Source organism: Hakea prostrata, unplaced genomic scaffold (genome assembly GCF_041222555.1).
Source record: "Hakea prostrata isolate BN-2017 unplaced genomic scaffold, UWA_Hpros_2 contig_95, whole genome shotgun sequence".
NCBI lineage: Eukaryota > Viridiplantae > Streptophyta > Magnoliopsida > Proteales > Proteaceae > Hakea > Hakea prostrata.
This window is the reverse complement of record NW_028291214.1, coordinates 116429-137984: the sequence shown is the minus strand read 5'-3', so window position 1 is coordinate 137984 and position 21556 is coordinate 116429. Positions and strand designations below refer to the sequence as shown.

At 37.7% G+C, this 21556-nt stretch overlaps 1 protein-coding gene across 1 annotated transcript; it reads left to right on the top strand.

Moving 5' to 3' along the window:
• The first annotated feature begins 870 nt into the window (after nt 1-870).
• On the top strand, nt 871-20322 carry LOC148998919 (uncharacterized). The gene is made up of 6 exons (XM_089141609.1): nt 871-1154; nt 1468-2515; nt 2616-2785; nt 17932-17968; nt 18209-18276; nt 18418-20322. Exons 1-6 carry the CDS (start codon nt 1054-1056, stop codon nt 18905-18907), a joined length of 1914 nt encoding a protein of 637 aa, XP_088997735.1. The 5' UTR covers nt 871-1053; the 3' UTR covers nt 18908-20322.
• Nucleotides 20323-21556: the final 1234 nt, after the last annotated feature.

The window sequence follows — 21556 nt, the reverse complement described above, 5'->3', positions numbered from 1 at the left end:
TGGCAGCTCAGAATCGAGATTTAACACTCTTTGCTACAACAATCGAGTTTCCACCCTTGTGGCGTGCTTTGTCTCCGCCCTTGAGGCATGTTTCGCCACAACAAACAAGTTTCCGCCCTTGATGTGTGTTTTGTCTCCGCCTATGAGGCGTGTTGTATCTCTGCCCTTGTAGCGTGTCTGTGTCGGTGTCTGCCTTTGTGGTGTGTTTCCGCGAGCATTGGTGGTGGATATGTCTATCATATCAGTTGTGTTTTACCGGTTTTGTGGTTGTTACAACCAGTTTTCTAAGGGTTTATTGGGCTCGACCCATCCCTTAGCTTGGATTATCCTGTTTATTGCATGTACACCAGCTTGGCTAATTTCCACTCCATGGTTCGGATCGAACTTTATGATTTCATGCATTTATCTTTTGTATTTTTTCTTTTGTTTGATGTTTGTGTCTGTATTTTCTTTCTAGTTTATGAATAAACTGATGAACTTTCTTTAAAAGAAAAATCATTACATGAAACCCTGGAGATAAGCTTTGTTTTATGAAATCATGGTCGAGGGCTTGAGGTGCAGTGCATGCTGATGTCATAGTTCTGCATGTGAGTTGAGGTGACTTCAGAAGAGGCGTGGTCGAATTCCATGGGTTTGCTGAATATAATGGCTAATTTAGAAGTAGAAGAAATATAATAGCTTCATAGTATTAGACTTAAGAGTTCCAATCTTTATTATATATTTAAATTATATGTATAAAAGAATATATGAACCTCATATATTAATTTAAAAAAAAATGAAAAATAGATGCACGGGCAGGGAAGTAGGCAAACCAGCACGTCTCGAACTTTTACGAAAATAAACTCTGAACCATTCACGGATTGCTTTTTTTGCCAAACCGGGTTGCTTTTAACGCAGGGGAACCCAATCTGTACTTTATCTTCTCTCTTCCTTCTTGAGCACTCTCTCTCTCTCGCGCGCATTACGCATTACTCAGGGCATCACTGATCGTCGCTTGAAAAAAGAAAGAAGCGAAGAGGGAAGAGGCCGAGAGGAGCGAGGCGGAAGTGAAGGATGTCGAAGAAGAAAGCTTTCGGCGGCTCCACCATGACGCTGAAAGACTTTCATGGCGGTTCCATTCCCTCTGATCTTCCGCTACCTTCTGCTCCCGGAGTGTATGTTCTTCAATGGATTACTTTCATTGTTTATCTTCTTTAAAAGCATCGATCAAAAGTTTAAAGAGAAAAAAGGAGAAAAAAAAACATGTATTTCTTTTGTTCTTTCTGTTACAAAATTTTGTTTCGAAGAGCATATCATTTTTGTTGTTCTCTCCTTCCGGTGAATTCCTTTCAGTTGCATTATAGTATCGACTTAGGGCATTCATATTTCATTGCTTGTTTTTAAATTAAATTCATTTTGTTCTAGTTCATCAGTACATGATAGATCTCTTATTGCTATTCTACTTCTAAATTTATATCCTTTTTCCAGCACTTTGAGACCTACCGATCGTCCTGGTTACGAACGTCCGATGCCGAACTCATGGGGAAATCATATGGGAAGATCCGATTATCGTCCGCGACCAGGATCTTCTGGTGCGACTCGTACTTTTGACGAGAAAGCTTCTCTCTTGTCGCACCCTCCACACATCGGCCGGAACTTCGATGAGGATGAACGCAAGCCATTGGATGGCCCGTCTGTCCCGCGTAGGTCCGTCAGTGATGAAAGCCTCCGTGTTCCGCCTAATCGTCCAGAACAGAAACTGGATTCTATCTCCGTAGGGAAGCTCACTGGACATATTTCAACCTCTGTTTCTCACTCATCAGGTTTGGCTCCCAGTTCCTTCCAAGGGAGATCAACTGGAAATGTTTCCGTGGGAATGAACCCACATACCCAAGCTTCTGTTACCGACGGTCAGGCGTCTGCTAGTTCCCATCCAAATGCATGGGGGACAAGGAAGGAGGTTGTTGGTGTGTGTGAGCCGGTACCTTCTGCTGACTTGTCTGGTCCTGGCGTTATCTCTAGGATTGCGCAAGCTAGTGCCCTTGAGAAGGTATCATCGGGAAGATGGCAAACTAAGCATGTGACCCATCCTTCTCCTGATATTGAAGTAATTAGATACGCTGATGCGGAGGGTGGTTTTCACTTGAAAGATTACAATGCACATAGCGGTGTCGCCCCAGTCGGTGAAAGGGGTGACTGCTTTGCAACGCGTGGAGGTTATACTGAAAGGGCTCGCATTTCTGATGATGGTGCTCGTGGTAGTGAGAGGGAATTACCAGATTATGAGAGGGTGAGATCTCCCTTGAATCTGGAGGCAAAAGACAGGGCGAGGTCACCAATATCTCCAGAAGTAAAAGATAGTTTGTTGATCCATCCCAATGCTGTTCGGCCTGCTTCTACTGAAGGTAAAATTGCTGGGTCCACGGCTCAAGTATCAGTGCCTCTGGAAGTGTCTGAGAGGCCTAAGCTGAAGCTCCTTCCTAGGTCAAAGCCTTTGGAGAGTTCAGAAACCCCAGTTGTGGAATTTAAGCAGCAGGTATTTTTTGTTTTTTGTATTTTTGGATGAATTATTTAGGCTTTCCTGCATTCTCCTCTGAGATGACTGTAATGTAAGCATGCTGATTTATTCATTCTAGGGATACCAGTCTGTTCATGTGGAAAATGTCAATGAATCATCTGTATATCCTCCAAAACCAGGGTCAGCTGGTGCTGAAATGGGGAACCAGACAGTTGATCGCCCCAAATTGAATTTAAAACCCCGGTCACAGCCTCTAGAACAAGCTGAAGAAAGTGTTGAAAGAGAGAGGTTGGTTAACTTGTCGTGCAGTTTCTTTCCCATTTTATTCAATTTTGCAATAAAAAATGTCCATGTATGTCTATTTTTCCTGTTTGTAGTCTCTTATTTGCTAGAATGAAATGAGTTTAGATAAAATTGGATACAAAATCTGAAGAAATATACATTTGAATGAATAAGTCAATGATATGAGTTCTGATATACTTGTTGAACTCCAACTTTTTGTTTTTCGTTTCGAGTATAGGGAGATAAATAGCCGATGCCATTTAGTTGGGACAAGGCTTGTGTATTTTTTTTCCTGTTCAGACAAGGCTTGTTGTTGTGTAGAATCCATAAGTTACATCATAAAGTCCAACTGGAATGTGGAATAGCTGAACAATTAAAAATACTAGGGAGAAGAGAGGGAAAGGATTTTATGAATGTCATTCCACTGGGGCAGGTTTTTCATGAGTTAGAAGTTGCGTTGAGGGCACGGTGGTTTGAACATTGGACCAACAGATTGTAGTCAGTATCGCATGTATATATCGTATTAGTACTCAGTAAATGGCTAAAATGCCCATCCTTCTTAACGGATTAGTGGTTCCACCTGCTGTCTACGCCTCTCCTCTCAAGTCTCAATTACTACCAATAATAAAGAAAATGGTAGTCCATTAAAGAGGTAATGAGAAATGAGTAGAGAGATTGCAACATTATTATATCTGATGAAAACATATATCATACCGTCTTTTTCTTTTAGGTTTTTCTTTTTTATTTTTATTAATCCAAACTCAAAATTGATTGCCCTGAGGTTTATCATTCATTGGAAACCTGGTTGATCTTCAGTGTGCTCACAATAAGTATTTTCTTAGCATCTTTTGCTACTTGGATATGTCGAGTCACCTCTCTTTCTTACCTTCTTGTTCATGCGATGCTTCTCTGCAATCTGGGTTTTCTTGTTCATGTGATGCTTCTCAGCAGTGGGGCCTTGGGGAATTACCACCATTGCTCTGCCCTTCTTCTCATTTGATATTTGGTTGATGATTTGTTGCTTTTTAGGGTCTCTTGTATTTGTTTTCTTTGTCTTTCTCCTTCTGTAAAAGGAGGTTCTCCTTTGTGTCTGGACTGGAAACTTTGCACAACAAACATGAGTGGACATGACACTTTTCTTTCTTTTTGTTAGAAGTCAGCTAACATTGTATGTCCCTTGCTACCTTAGACAAATTTCCCTTTTCCCGCCGCTCACCCACTCCCATACCCAAGATTTGGAACTTGGGTGAACCGAACCAGCGTCAGATGGACTAACTGGACCAAGTCAATCCAGTCTAGCGGGTCTTCTAGATGGGCCCAGAAGAGGTCTTTTTCTTGTCACAGCCCTTTGTCTTTTTTTTTTTTTTTTTTTTTTTTTTTTTTGGGTCAACAGCTAAAACCATTCAATTAAGAGGTCTTTGTCTTAATGATACTACAAGATCTTGTGGGGCCCAAGACCAGATTATGAGAAGGCCTTGTAGAAGATATGAGATCTTATTTAGTTACTATATTTCATGTTATTCATAGTTTCTAAAGTTTTGTTCCTATTTTATTATGCATGTGGTCTGAATTATAATGTCGAATAGTTTCTCATTTTTAATTTTAGTAACCTTTTATTTTGTTATTGCTGAGAATATAAGCTAAATAACTCACAAAAGTCTGGTTTCTCTTTCTGGCTGGCTTTAGTATGATTCTTGTTTTTGCTTTTTACCCCAAAAAACGTTTTTGGTTGTGCTTGGTACTGTTTACGGAACCTATTTCTATTTATAGACGGCTGAAAAGAAAATGCAAAAATAAAAAATATGTTGAAACCTGCTTTTGATTTTTTGGTGAAGATCATTTTTACTTGTTATTGCACTGTGTTTACAACCCACATGTTTCTAATGGATATAATATGGGTATCGAGCGGCAAATGTCTACTCTTTTATAATTTCTTATATACCCTCTTTTGATTCGTCCCCCATATTACACTTGTTACCATCTTCCCATGAACATGGTTGTGGTTGGAACGGTGAGTTCTGTCAAACTCAGGGAAAGGAATGGTACCATAAGCACAAGTGTAGAATCACCAAGCAATTGCCATTTATAGCAATCAAGTGAGGTTTTTAATCCGTGGCTTTGATGAGTGGACGGGGATCATGCATAAAGCTATTCCCCTCTTCTGAATCTCTACTTTTGAAATCATTTGGTTTAGGATTTCACTCAACTTTAGTGAAGAAACTGACTGGTGGACATGGCAGTGGGTGGGTGTCCCTGTCTGGACTATCATCGTATAACAAAAGAAGACAGCTTCTGTTTGAGTTCTCATTTATTGGGTGAAATAAATGGCACTCTTGACTGCCCATTCTAACATCAGAATGCTACTCTGGATGCTTTTTTTTCCTGGTGGGGGGTAAGATGTTTGATTCTTTTCAGGACTAGCTTTGCAGGAATTGCTGCAAGAAACCTCTGATGGCTTGAATTCTGAGAACCAGATCTGGAACAGATTTCTCTGCTAGGCTTTTGCAAAGGAATTAATACGGAAGATGAGGGAAGGGAGAATACCTTCCCTATTGTGTCAAAGTATTGTAATAATTACTTAGGGTTATTACCTAATGATTTCACATTTCATGCTCTTATCCATAGAAGAAAATTCGACCGAAATTGTCGAAATTTCGGTCGAAATGTCTGCATTTTTAAAAAACGAAACGAAATTTCAATTATTTCGAAAAAGTGTCAAATTTCGACCGAAATTTCGGAGATTTCGACCATTTCGACCGAAATTTCGACCATTTCGACCAAAATTTCGACATATCAGCATTCAAACATGTTTTTCCTTAGTTTTTGTTGATTTCTATCCCTTTTCACCTAATTTTCACTACTCCTTTGCCTTCAAACACCACTTTTGCTCATTTGTTGCCTCCAAACATCTCCTAAGCCACAACAGCTACAAAGGAAACTCCAGCAACAATAGAATGTGAAGCATGAGCCACACCCAACAGTTCCAAACTTCCCCTTTTTTAATTTTTGTTTTATTCATGCCTTAAATGATCTTGTATTGCCTTGAAATTAATATATGTTTAGCCTAGGACTATGATCTATAATTGTGTTTTGTTAAATTTATCTTTTTATTATTTGCTACCATTTTTTCATTTTTTTATTTTAATAATTATTTTCTAAAATTATGTATTTTTATTTATGTATATATGATATATAGGCTTTAGCTTAATATATTTGAGACACCATCACTTGATCTAGTCGGTCATTTTATTTTGTTGACTTGTTGTATATGTAACCATTCTACCAAACAATTCATGTATGTTGTTGATTCTATGCATGTATGCAATACAGTTTGCACTTGTCGGAACCAGTCATTTGTTAGTATACTTGAATGATAAATTTTCAATAGTTTTGTTTTTTACAAAATACTAGTTCCATTGTGTTTATTATGCTTGAAATAGGTAGTTTACAAGAATCCAAATCATTTTGAGTCCATATGAGGCCCGAAATTGAAGTTCCAATTTTCATAAAAAGTGTCCAGTTTCGATCGAAATTTCGACTGAAACGTCGAAATTTCGGCCTTTTGCAAGTTCGAAATTCCTGTTTCGGTCGAAATTTCTTCCTTGCTCTTATCATCTCTAATTGTTGCTGAATGATTTCGTATTCTCCCCCCCTCCCAAAAAAAAATTTGCCATTAATTTTTGGAAAATTGGTAAAATCAAAAGGAAAAAAATGATATCAAAGATAGCCTTAGTAATTGGAGTTTCTATTTTGGTTGTGATTTACTCTATAAGTATGTAATTGGCTGGTAACGGCTCACAATAGTGAAGATTTTAATGATTGATGTATTGAAGCTTTGCTTTGGGTATGCTCTCTTGCCTCTTGTGTGCGAAACTGGATCATGTATTTTCACAAATCTAAACATGAATATATATACAAGAAAATATTGAAACTTTAATATAAATGCAAGAACAAATGTTGAGAAGTAGTCAAGTCTCAATTATAACTTAAGAATTACTAATTAAAATTTATACTATACAACCCCTTGAAATTTTTAAAAATCTCGCTGAAATTTCTGAGGTTGGTGAGATTTCACTGAAATCTCTGAATATTTCTTGAGATTTTGTCAAGATTCAATCAATTGACTGACTCTTGTTTTGGACCATGTTTCGTCTCGCCAAGGTCAAGATGTCTGATACGAGATTTTGAACCATGGTTGTGACTATGGTAGGGGATGCTTAATGCAATTAAGCTAGGTGATCTCAAATGGGAGGTTTAGTTTGGGTTTTAAAAAATTCAGGGTTGGGATTTCAGGTGGAAGGGTAAACTTTTTGAATGGGGGAATATGGAATGATTTCTTGAGATGTGTTCGGATAGGTTTTAGGTTTCAGATTAGGCTGCAACCATAGAAAAGAATTTGAGGGAAACTCAAGTTTCGACTAGGTGAAAATGGCAAAAACCTAGGTGGGAAACTGGGAAATTTCGAGGAGATTCAGGACTTTTTTGTGCAAGTTTCAACATGAAGTTTCGACAGGTTTTAGGGAGTATTTTAGGGTGGGACTCTGCATTTAAGCTAATTAGAGTATAAAGAACACATTGGCTATATTTTGCTAAAAAAGTCAATGTAGATATGTCATTTAATGCATGGTGGGAGATCTCGCCGAAATCTCGTGAGATATCTCACCGAGATCTCGTGAGATATCTCGCCGAGATCTCGTGAGATATCTCGGTTTTTTCATAAACCGAGACAAGATCAAGGTCAAGATCTGCAAAATGGGATCTCGCCCGAGATCTCGCCATATCTCGCCCCAAATCTCACCATATCTTGTTGGAACTCTTAATTTTTGCCCAATTTTTTGCGGATTTTAGCCAGAATTTCACTTGCAACTACTCTTAGCACGTCTAGAACATCAAAGGAAGCTCAATCATCCTCTACTTGTCTTATGAACTTATGCGTTAATGACTTATATAGAACTTCTAACGGTTGTATACTTTTATCATTCTATTCTCGAAAGTCAAGATTGTAATACTCATTTGAATGTTATCTTGATGACATGTAAGTTATTTGATGTATTTGATACACTTGATTTTCATTTATTTGCCTTAATGGTTTTATATTACATGTTATATAACCTTGCATTCTCTAATCCTATAGCATTAGTGGTTTTATATTACATGTTATATAATCTTGTATTCTCTAATCCTATAGCATTTCGGTTTCACACTGTGGGTAGACTTAGAAATCATACTTGCGGCTGTTTTCTCACAAATCCAAGGCCACTAGTGTGTTCAAAAGGCCTTAAATACCAAGTTTTAGCCCAACTGGGACACTAAAATCCACCGAGATGGGCTACCGAGTTGACGTCTAAAAAATGGCATATCTTGATTGAGATCTCGGTTTTTCATGGCAGCAAGATCCTACCATATTTTAATGTACAAAAAATCAATGTAGAATTGTTCGAGAAGTACACTATAAACTTAACTGCTTAAGTACATAACATTTAATATATAATTTCTAACTTCAAAACATTAAATACAAAGTAACTGACAATAAAAGGAAAGTACAACTCAGTGCCAAGAGGAGTGCGTCGGTGGATCCATCCTATAAGTCGAGTAGTACTATGCCTATAACATCCCCTCCTCCAACCAACAAACATAGACATCCCATGACATTTTATACCTATGGTTGTCAATGTAATCGACAACTGTAACTTTATAAGTCTGGTCATCAATATGCCTAAGATAACCAGTATGAGGGAACATGCAATTTGGATAGGGAAGTCCTAATGGAGGGGGTATTTGAGGAAATATGAAAGAAACAAAAAAATTGAAAATATGGGAAAACTACAAAACATGTAGGAAAAAGTCCTTGGTTTCCACGAAATTTTCCAAGTTTTCATGAAATTTCCCATGTTTCCCACGAAATTTGGGAATTTTTTTTTCTCTCATGAACCAGTTGATCTAGCTGAGTTGAACCAAGTTTCGACAAAATTTCGACAGTTTCAATCGAAACTTGGGAATTTTTTCGGTCCCCTAGTTTTTCGTTTTGAGGTTCCCAAAATGGGAAGAAATTTTGTTCTATGGCTGCAACTAGGACTGAGTGTAGGGATTATAGTAAGGAAAATACTTAACCAGTTTTCGCTAAATTGAATGGCTTGTTAGAAGTCATTCTGTTTCTTGATTTACAGAAATTCAAGAATCAGAGTTAGTTTTCAGATTCAGGTGTGATTTAGATTGAAGATCAGGTTAGTGGAAGGGGAATATGAATGTGTATGAAGTTTGAGGGTTTTCCTCAGCTTTTTTTTTTTTTTTGGGGGGGGGGGGGGGGGTTGGTTGAATGTAGGGCTCAATGGTGGGTTTCTGGTTTCAGAAAAAATGGAATATTTAAGGGGAAAGAAGGGGGCTGGGATGTTGCCCGGATAATGGATGCTGAATGTAGGCTGATTCCACAGTAGGAGCATGGTTCAAGATCTCGATCTTGATCTCGAGGCCTATCTCACCCACTCAAAAAAGAGAATTGGTTTGAGATCTTGCTAAGTTGGCGGAATTTTTCCTCAACTTGAGGTTCCAACCTGAGGATATTACGGGTTATTTGGGGTTGAAACCTTCTGACAAGCCTATTTCAGCCCTTCTGGACACATGGATGTCCTCGGGTTTATGAAAGAATGGTGTAAATGTGACTTCCACTTCGGATCTCAAGTGGGAAACAGCCATACCGAAAGCGAAACCTTAAGATGGCCTATTGTACACGTCATATACTCATACATTAATGCTCAAAGTTCAAATTTTAAACAAGTTTAATATATTGCACATGTTCATAGTTCAGGTTACAAAATTCAAATGATCACCCCAATCATCAAAGTTACAACTTGAGAGTCGAGGTTTGGGACCCTATGTATGAAGCACATCTTTTCAGCCCACACATCTTCTTGTCATGCTAAATAGAAAAAGAGAGATATCTCACTGTATCTCGGTAATATCTCAAGAGTTACTCCTCCCATGAGTAGGAGGCAGGTCATCATCTTTGCACCTTGAAACTTCTCCCAGGATTTGATCTTTCTAGCAGCAAGCTGAGTCAAAATCCAAAGCGCAGCAGATTCTGGTTAATACTGTGTAATGCTTTCCTCAATCAAGGTTCATATAGGCTTGAAGCCTAATTGATTACAAAGAGTACAATTATCTTAACTATAGTGTAACTATCCTACCTACTTCCAACGACTTCTTAGTTACCAAATTTGACTTTAATAGCGCACTTAACTGCTTAACTGGCATCTATCCTAACAACTTAACAGCACCCTAACTGTGGACCTAATTTATTGCTCATAAACTGACTTAAGTTATCGTTGTGCCTCTCTGTATTACGATCCAATTACACTGAAATTACTAATTTAACTGCTGGGGGCCCTATTTGATCCTGTCCTAGCATATGTGGATCCTTGGATTTGCATAACATAGGCTTCAAATTCTGTTTTAATCCTGATTTTTTTGATTTGGGATTTAGATGGGGTTAAGTTGTCCTTGATATTAGCTTTACATTTCCCACACCCAGATGGCCACATGGCTAGTGAATGCCACTGCCACCATTCTTGTTCACTTGATTATCTGATTTCTGTTACACCTAGGTTGGGTGGACGTAATTTACCGATTTTTCTGACACAAAGCCAGTCTGGAACCAAGAGTGGAAAACAAAACTGTCTAAAAGTTCTAGTTTTTGGGTCCTGCATGGTCTAATTCAGGCTCTGATTGCATTTCATAATGCTTTTGGGTGGTTGGTCAAAACAGTGGTGGTATGTTCTACTGTAATCATCCCAGACTCCAATACACTGTGAGTTCACTGAATTTGGAATCCATCAACCTAATTCTCAAAGTCATTGACCTTTGTATGTTCCTAGTGTGATTGAAAATCTTTTGCTTTTTCGTCATTGGTATTTATTCTGTGTATCTAGACTTTGTTAACATAATAGCAAGGTGTGGTGGCAATTGAAGGTCTTCTCTTCATGAATGTTTGGAGGTGGGGCAGGTTGTCCTATAGATTGTACCCTGAACCATCTAAATATGAATGGATCCAAAGAGGGAGAAAAGGAAGTTCACCAGTAGGATGATTGAATTGCAGGGGATAATGAGAGACCAGAAGCCTGAATGGGGAACCTTGGAATTTAGAAACCTGAGTTCCAAGGGTACCATTCTTTTCATAACTGTGGTCTGGATCGCATATTTCTGATTGAGTAGACAAAGTCCATTCACAGTATAACTGATGCATTAACAAGATAATGGGTTTATTTTGAAAACTTGCAATTTAATTTTATCAAGGAAGTTGACTTACGCAAGAGATCTGATATTTAGTTTCCCAGTTAGGTTTGGTTAATATATTCAGTTATGTAGGAAAAACTGGTGGTTTTGCTTATTGATATTATAGCCATTGAAAACAAGTGATAAATATAAAGAATGTAACAGTTTGCCTATTAGAGTACTTTGTGTAAGCCTTGGTCAAGCATGTTGGTTCATGTTATGCATTCTTAGGTCTGGTTCTCTGTGGTGCCTCTTTTCTTTATTGTTAGTGTTACTCTTCTTATTGTACTGCAAAAATAGATGTAAACCAAACTCCAACTCTGTTTTGGGCAAAGGCCACCACCCCTTTAAAATTGATCATCCCTCTCATATTCTGTCTTTTTCCTTTTTTACCCTGAAATTTTAGGTCACTGCCATACTGACCAAAACTCTAGTCTGACCCTATTAAAACCTCTCATTGATATATCTTGACCTGATCTTGAACCTGTTCCTTGGATTCTGCTAGTGCTGATCTCAGTTGATTTGGGTAATGATTGAATCTTACTAGGCTGATGTGTCCTACGTGGGGGTGCGCCTGGTGCATGTGGCTAGGATTGTGCCAATTAGGGTTCAAATTATCTCAGCTGCTCAAATGAAACGTGTAGATTGAGATATCTTAAGTGAAATGAACCCTCTTAACTTGATCCAAACCAAACTGTAACTGGCTTATCTTGAACAAAACCAACCAAAGTTCATTTGAAATGAAACTAGTTGATCGTTCACTTGTGGACGGCAAGGAAAAAAAATAAAATAAAAACAATAATGGAGAGAATGAAAGCTGCTTCTGCTGCTGGAACCCTATCTCGTGGATCTTCGTGAAGGCTTGGTGTGAACCCTAGCATTTCTTAGTGAGAAACTCCATTAGGTCAAGAATCCCTTCAACTCCACGATTCTTCACCCTAACTGCTGCAACTCTTCAACATTGCAGGTTCTTCCCTTTTTCATCTTACATATTCTCTTTTAATCTACCTCTTTTTTGTTTTTTGCAACTAGAAGGTGATTGTTAAGTGATTATTTACGTTTTAATGCTTCTTTGATTTGATTTTTTTTTCTTTTTTCTTTTTTAATTATATGCTTTAGAATTACTTAGTGTAGATAGGTTGCTATATTTGTAACTACCCTCCCTTTCCAGCTTTACAAGAGATATTGGAATGATTTTAGGCAACAAATACAATTCACGATTGTCTTTTCATTTCCAGTTTAAGAGAAAAAGTTTGGTTTAGCTTTGCAAATGACAGTAGTATGTTTTTGGGTGATAGTACCTCGTTATGGTTGCTCTTTCTTTTCCAGATTTTTGAAAAGAAAATGGTATAGTTTTAGGTGATAAATACATCTATATAGACTACAAAGATGTTATTGTGTTGGTATTTAACAAGAACATACAAAATACTGTAACATATAAAGAATTTGTACCAAACTACATGATTACTTAGGCACTTGAAAAAATTGTACTAAATGCTGTAACTTATATGCATCCCATGCTTCCTCTTGCAAAAGAAAAGCATTTGTTGGAGTTGTACATTAGTTTTTTTTTGGGAATTCCCAGTTCTTTTGATGATTCTACTAAAGAAATGATACACGCACCTTCTTAACTATATAGAAATGATATAAACACCTTCTTTGACTCTATAGGAATGATACAAACACATTCTTTGACTCTATAGGAATGATACAAACATCTTTATAGTAAAAAAAATTGTGTAGCATTTTAAATGAATCTTTGTAGTGGGTTGTTACAGACTTACAGTTGGTTGGATATGGATGATGATCAACATAAATATAAGCCCCGAAATAATATGACATTTAGGTCAGATGATAAAACTCATGATTTTATAACCTATATGGGTAAACTATTGGTTTTCAAGGAAAGCCTTTGTATATAGGAGTAAGGAAGATAAGAGTATCATCGTGTAGAGGCGATTTGTATGTAATAAAGAAGGATTTCGGTTGGATAAAAAAGTTAAGGTGGTAATGGAACATAGTTTAGATACTAGAATTGGCTATCAAACAAGAATAAACATATCAAATTGGGTGACGGACAGTATGAATGTCGTGCTTTTGTTGATCACAACCATCTTATGCACACAGAAGACACTGTACATTTGATGCGGTCTCGGTGTTCAATTTCTGGTTTCTGGTAGCTAAGCTACTGAAATTGATTTGGCTGAGATGTTTGGGATTGGAGCAAGTTAGTGTTTAATTTGTTGGGTATGCAGGCTATTGGTAGAGACATTATGAATTTTGTGCTTTCGTTGAACATCACAGCCATCTTATTCACACAGAAACATTGTACATTTGATGCGGTCTCAATGTTCAATGTTCGGTCCGAAATTGATTTGGCTTGAGATGTTTGGAATTGGAGCAAGTTAGCATTTAATTTGTTCAGTATGCAGGCCATTGGTAGAGAAAACCTTAGATCAAGGTTTAAAGTATCCCACGATACCATACGATACTAGCCGATACGTATCCATATGTGACCCAACCGATACGATACATCTCGATACGTCTCTCCATTGAATTACACTAAAATACATTAGCCAGAGCGATACAATACTCCGGATACCCGTCTTACCTTCTCGTCTTTTAAATCATCACCTAACCGATACGATACTCGATACCGATACTTTAAACCTTGCCTTAGATACACCAAAAAAGATCTTCAATGTTATTTTCAAACCAACTGTTAGTGTGATTTAGCTCAAGGCAAAGCTGGAAGTCTGTTACTTTATTTTGAAGAACATACAAGGCTCAACCCAACTTTTACGTATTCTATACAGTTGGATAATGAAGAGAGGATAACAAATATATTTTGGATGATCCATAGGTGCTAATTGATTATGAGTTTTGTGGTGCACCAACAGAGAATATAGACCCTTTGGTTTGTTTGTGGGATTCAACCATGATAAAGGTGCAATAATTTTTGGGGCTATTTTGCTTTATGATGTGACGATATAATCCTTCAAATGATTATTTGAAACCTTTTTGAAGGAAGCCACTGGAATAACTTCTGCTTTTTTCCATGAAATAGCATTCAGCTAACCCAATAGGTATTTAGCCAACCTACCCAGTCTACTCCATCAACTTGAATCGGCACAAGCTTTTCGTCCTTTGTCCCCAATCGCATAAGCAGAAAAGAGGGCGGCCCCTCCTCTTCTCATTATATTAAAGGGGCACGGCTTTGTATGAGGCTCGTATTGCAAAGCAAGCAAAAAACCAAGCAAGGAAATTATTAGTAAGGCCGCATGCTAGCTGATCATAGACCATCAAAGCTAATGGGTCTCCAACTCCGTCCTAGGCCTCCTTCTAGTCCTACTTCTCTAATGTTAGGTGGTAGCATGTCAGGATCATTGAAAGTCGCTCACACATAGCAACTCCAGCTGTAGCCGCCATAGCTTTAGGGTAGGGCATGGTTGTCAAAGTGTCGGCCTAGGCGGCAAGGCGGTTTTTCAACCACCTTGTTTTGAACCGCTTAATTGACGTGCTATTGTTTTTTGCCCAGGCACTACCGCTTTGTCGCCTTATTGCTACTTAGACGCTAAAGCAGCTGCTTTTTTAATATTTTGTACATAATATTTTTTTCTTGATTTTATTTTTTATATCACAATTTATTCTACAAAGCCATACCTAAATTTAATTGTTGGTCATTTTGGAATTGAGCTCTAAATCAAGGATCTGTTCATCTTGTGATTTGATTCTCATCATCGGACACCAACTACATCTTAGAATCACTCCCATCTTCAACAACACCGGCCTCTCTGCAGCTTTTTTTCTTCTTCTTTTGTTGGTTGGCACAACCACTTACTTTTTGCTTGTTCTAAATCTTGTAGCACTTTGATTTGATATGCCCTGTTTTTCTTGTAGTAATTACAGGTCAACTTTTTTTTCTTTGATTTTGATTTCTTCTTGTCATTGTCTAAATTCCTCTCAATAGTTTTGCCCCTAACCATTTAACCAACACCCTCATATTTGGTTGTTGTCAATTCATCATCAATTTTTTGTTTACTCAGAAGATTCGTTTTGACATCCGCAACTGAGATGGTCTCTCTATTGTTGATCACAGTGTATCTAAAGTGTTTGTTTGACGGAGGCAGTGAACATAACAATAATAGGGCTAAATCTTCATCTTAAATTTTAACATCTATCTTTTGCAGATCAGTAACGATAGAGTTAAAAGTAGCAATATGAGATTTGAGAGAAGTGCCTTCACCCATATGCAAAGTACATAACTGCTGCTTTAACCTCAAGCTGTTAGTGAGGGACTTTGTGCGGGACAAACTTACCAGTGTCGACCACAATTTTGCCGTTGTGTTCTTTGAGAGAACTTCTTGCAGGACTTCATTCAATAGACATAACTAAATAGTGGTGAGGGCTCAATCATCCATATCATTCTAATCGTCTTCAGACATAGCTGGAGGTTTCTTCGTCTTCCCAAGTATGGCCTCCTTTATTGCTGAGTAAGAACCGCCAATATTTGAACTTGCCATAAATTGAAATTGATGTTCAATATTGTATTTCGTTGATATAGAAACCTTGGATGTATAGATCGAAAACAACCAAGAGCTTTGATACCAATTTGTTAAACGAACACCACAAAATCACGATTTGAAACAGAAATAAATTGAAAACACTCAAAGATTTAACGTGGTTTATACCCCAATGCGGTGTGCTATGTCCATGAGCGAACTATGTAGTAGAAAGAAACAATGGAGATTTCACAACTAGTTGCCAAAAATGGCGTTATAGGAACTCTCTCCCAAACCCGAAATTGAAAAATCAAAATCTCTCAATAATCTCATAATAGAAGGTACATATATAGACTCCAGTTGCGTAAATCGGTCGATCCATCGGGTCAGATTGTACCGTACCACGGGGCTACACCCCCATGCCCCCTCCATAGACCAAGATCAGTGATCAGCTCTGGGCCCAAGCCCTCCGCTTTTATCACAAATCTCCAAAAATAGGTCATTCGGGTTGCCCAGCAAAATACGTCGGTGCGGGTCCATTGTCGAAGTCAGATACAAGAATTCGGGTCATAAACATAACAAGGCATCAAGGCCTTGCCTACGCAACCATAGTTCCTTTCCAGAAAGAGCAGTTGGTCACCAAGACTTACTTCATAGGCATTTCCTTGATAACTATGATTGTCGTATTATCGTAGTTGTCAAATTTGTCGTCGGTTGCCTCAAGTATTTGAAGTAAATGAATCCATTTACCTAAGTTATTATTCATAATAAGAAAATACCCTCGTGTTTGAATTCAATAACAATAGTTGAAAAGTAGGACTCCAAAAGGACAGAAAGTGAACCTTCCAATTCAACAACAAAAACTACGTTTTTGGCAGTAGGTGAAATTTTCAACTTTCATGCTTTGGGTTTTCTCTCAACACTAAATACATCCCTAAACTCCTGAAGTATAGTAAATTATTCATTTATTTTGATATCTGATACAAAATATTTTCATTCCATAGAGATTCTTACAGCATTTGAGCACATTGGATAGGGTTTGACTGGAGCATAACTCCTTCAATGGGCCCCAAGCCCTCCGCTTTTATCACAAATCTCCAAAAATAGGTCATTCGGGTTGCCCAGCAAAATACGTCGGTGCGGGTCCATCTTCGAAATCAGGTACAAGAATTCGGGTCATAAACATAACAAGGCATCAAGGCCTTGCCTACGCAACCATAGTGCCTTTCCAGAAAGAGCAGTTGGACACCAAGACTTACTGCATAGGCATTTCCTTGACAACTATGATTGTCATATTATCATAGTTGTCAAATTTGTCGCCGGGTGCCTCAAGTATTTGAAGTAAATGAATTCATTTACCTAAGTTATTATTCATAATAAGAAAATACCCCATGTTTGAATTCAATAACAATATTTGAAAAGTAGGAACTCCAAAAGGACAGAAAGTGAACCTTCCAATTCAACAACAAAAACTACGTTTTTGGCAGTAGGTGAAATTTTCAACTTTCATGCTTTGGGTTTTCTCTCAACACTAAATACATCCCTAAACTCCTGAAGTATAGTAAAATTTTCGTTTATTTTGATATCTGATTCAAAATATTTTCATTCCATAGAGATTCTTACAGCATTTGAGCACATTGGATAGGGTTTGACTGGAGCATAACTCCTTCAATAGGAATCATATTTAAGCAGCTTTGGATTTCTTGGAGACCTGTTTGTGTTCTCTACCTAATACAAATAGTCTCATCTGAGAATAAGATCATATAAGCTATCAAACTTTGTAGTGAACATGTACTTTCTCGAAATCAAGAGCAGTTTAATTCATTTCAGGTATATGATCATGTCTTCTAAGGACAGGTGAAACCAAATATGAGACTAGGTATACCATGACAGTGACCAATTCAGAGAACATTATGAATCTACCCAAAAGAATCCACTGTATGTTTTGATTGTTTCAACTTGCAATAGCTTGTTTCTTCAGTTCAGCTGCTCTCTAGTTGTATGTTGATTTTTAATGACTTGATGTGCCTTAATTTTGATTTTGAGTAAGGTGCTGTAACTAACAAAATAATGTTAAATGGAAATAACACACAGGAGTGTTATGCCTTGGTGTATGCCTTGTCACATGGGCACTCCGTTGCTTTGGTCACCTTGCTACCCTGATAAATATGCATATTTGTATGTGTTGCAATTTAAACCTCAAGCTCCTCGAATAGGTTTACTATTATTTGTAAGAGTACCCTGATAAATATGCATATTTGTATGTGTTGCAATTTAAACCTCAAGCTCCTCGAATAGGTTTACTATTATTTGTAAGTGTCAAAACTGTGAGCTACGGGTGCAATTGGTTACTTTCTTGATACATCTTTTTTGTTGATGCAGGAAGGCATTGTTTGGTGGTGCTCGGCCGCGAGAATTTGTAAGCTGTTGTAACCTCATATAATTAGATGGTCAAGGATACAAGTCTACACAATTATTTTAGTTTTTCTCAAATGAAATTCTGCATCTTGGTTGTTATTCAAGGTTTCGTTTTTTTGGGTGGTGTGAATTAACTGAATTCTATGATTTACCCCATCTATTAGCTAACTTTATTGGTGATGTTCTCTTTGTAAGCTAGGTTTTTTCCCCCCATATCTCATGTTTGTATCATCTGTATTAGGTTCTTAAGGAGCGTGGTATTGATGATGTAGCTGTTAGCAATTTTGACACTACTCAACAACCTTCGAGGTAGTAGTGGTCTCTTGCGTTGTTGATTTTTTCTGAACATGTGTATCAGACAAAATGTTCATGCCCGTAATATTTAACTGATCCTAGAGATTGACCCTATATTTAGTTGGCTTTTCTCTAACTTCATATTTTGGCACGAAGGGTTAAACATGAACTTAACAAGAGTGAAACAAAGCCTGAGGTCGCAGTCCCCACTGCCAGATCTGGTGACAGGGTTGAGAATTTCATGCTTGATCAAAGAATTGGAAGGGATTCTGGGAGGAAGGATCACCAACTAGGTAATGAGAAAATGGAGATGCAGAGGGGGTCTTGGCGGAATGAGAACCGGAGGAATATTAAAGAGACTGAAAAGCAGCAGGAACGACGCCCTGAGCCTGAGACATGGCGCAAACCTATCGAGCAGGCTAAACCAGCTCCAGATGATGCTCCAGGTTTACGCTATGGGAAAGCAGCTACAGCCTTGGAGCTTGCGCAAGCATTCTCTAGGTCAATCTCTGATGGTAAGGCAGCTGACCGGTTGTCTGGCCAGATGAGTCAGCCTGGCCGGAACCAGACACCATTTTCTCGGTTGACTGATACTCGAGACTTACATTCAGGGCCTACGCGAAGGCGTCAGATCAATGGTTACTAAGTATGAGAGCATAGAAGTGGCAATTTTTTACTTAGATTTATTGCATTGGGCATTTGATAGAGATGAACGGCAGCTGGTTTCTCTCAATTGCACATGATGATCTGAGAAATTTTCAAGCTGAAAGATGATTTTAAAAGATGGTTTTGACTTCAGATTGTTGGGTGAGTCTGTTATCAGCTTCCTCACCATTTTCAGTTTGTTCTGTTCTGGAGTTTATTTTGAAGAATACATAAGATCGACTGACAATTTTTATTGTTGGATGATTGAAGGATTGTCTCTGATAGATAGGGTTTTTACTTGGGGAAGGATGGTGGCATTTGATGCTACACTTGGTGAAAGTCAAGATTAGGATAGGAGATGTGGTCTTGTGGGTTCACTTAATCTTGGATCCAACTCAGTTTCGAAGAGCAGAGTCTTTAACGTGTCCAATCTGCCTTGAACCTGAGGTTTGAGGCTTACATCAATCATTTGGGTTTGAATAATTAGACATTTAAGAAGAACGGGTCACCCCTGGTGTCATTTAGATTCCTTGTTTGTGTTATATATTTTTGGAGAAAAGATGTCTGTTGTGGTTGTGGTTGGATGTTGAATGTTGAATGTTGAATGGGTACTAATGTTTCATTTTTTTTTCTGTTGGTGTAAAGACTTAATGTGGTGAATCACTGTATCTCCCATCAGGACAGGTGGAGAATTGTGTCTCTCTCATATACGCCTCCAGTACATGTTACATGTTTAGGAGATCCCTTTGAAGCTTTGGTTTGGTTTGGTGGAGGGTATGAAGGGAGTAGAATCTTCTTCTGCCCGGCCAGGTAAAGAATCTCAACTCCTAATAGAGATATCTTTTTGTTGTCAGCAACTCAGTAAGAACCCCTCGTCTGATCAAGAAATCCGTGGTTTTCTTACTACTTTGGACTTTGGAGGGTCAACTTGTACGTTCGTTCCGGGCATCGGTTTTAAATGATGCGAAAAATCATAGTTAGCCTTATAATAGCAACTTGATAGATATAGAGAGTTGCTGTGACATTAAATTCTTTTCCATTTTTCTACCAAAATAAAATAAAATAAAATTGTTTTCCATTTTTCCTGAAGATCATATTTTTTATAATTTTTTTTAGAAAAATTTAAAGAAGCAATAGAACATTTCCATTGGTAGAAGAACTACACTATGATGATCTTTGTTAGCTCCAGAAGATAGAACTTGGCTTAGCACGAACATTTTCTTTACCAAAATTAATTTTGTTTCGAGAGTGAGTTCAACCTAGGAAAAGAAGACAAAAAGTTGCCAAGGCCGTGCATGGTCTGAGGTGAAGGAATGAACTCTGAAAGCTTCCAGCCCTTAATTTGCCAGTTCTTCGAATGTCGATTACCAAAAGAATTCCTTGTTCGTTGTCGTCCAGTATTTGAAAATCCTACAACAGCCAGGTTGAATTTTGTCCATCTAAGAGAATGTAGGAAACCTAAACCATAAGATGAGAGAATTTTGTCCATCTAAGAGAATGTAAGAGAATATATATATATATATGGGTAGATGCATATGATACCTCAACAGCCCTAGATGCATATGATGCCTCAACAGCCCCCTCAAAATTGACGCAGACCATAGTTTTGGAACAAAGGCCCTCAAACTCTCCCCAAGGTAAGGTTTTAGTGAACAAGTCTGCAAGTTGATGCCCCTACATCTTGAAGCAAGAAACTCAACAAGTAAGCTCACATCGCAAATACAAACAGAAAATTTCGACGAAAAAAGATTCAGATATGAATTTTCAAGAAACCAAAATCTCAGAACTATGTTCCAGAGAAAGTTAGATACAGATGCTTCGTACAAGAGAAGTTATCCTTGGTAAAAGGCTGATACCATGTGAAGTATTCTCATTAAGTGTAGTATAGAGAAAAGGAGGAGATCTAAACACCTTTGCTTTTAGAGCTTATAAAAACTTAGATCTAACAATTCAATTATAAATTTCCAGAGCTTTCCATGTGTTCGGTTCAAATTTCTTCTCCATATAGAGATTTCATAAGAGGAAAACGACTAGGAGAGAGCACCATAGCTTTTAGGGCTTGCACAAATCAGGATCGGTAGCTTCAAGCCTTGATGCCTATAAGGGCCTGTTTGGTTACATGAATCTAGAGATTTCAAATCTCTGGATTCATGAATCTGAGAATTATACCTGTTTGGTTGTAAAAATCTCTAGATTCATGAAATCTAGAGATTTACCTTTTTACACTAAAAACGTAAATCTGTAGATTTATGGGTAAGGGGTGAAATCCAGAGATTTCAAAAAAAGTATATATTTGCACATTTACAAAAATCACATCGATCAAATAATTTTTTAGGATGAATCCACAAATCTCATTCCACAACCAAACATCTAATTTTATAAATTATAACTCTATTGATTTGAAATCTCCAGACTCATGTAACCAAATAGACCCTAAAACATTCCCTAATTTCAAGAAAGAAATGGAGTCATGATGCATGAATGTATTTTTCACTCGTTGAAAGAGGTAAACTCCCATAAGAATAAGGATAATTATGAAATTATCCAATCATTATGTAAGGAAAAATGGAAAAAATCTAAAGTGACATTTTGTGGCCTACTTTTTAAAATTTATTTTTCCAAATAATAAATGACGGATCCATTTGGAAGT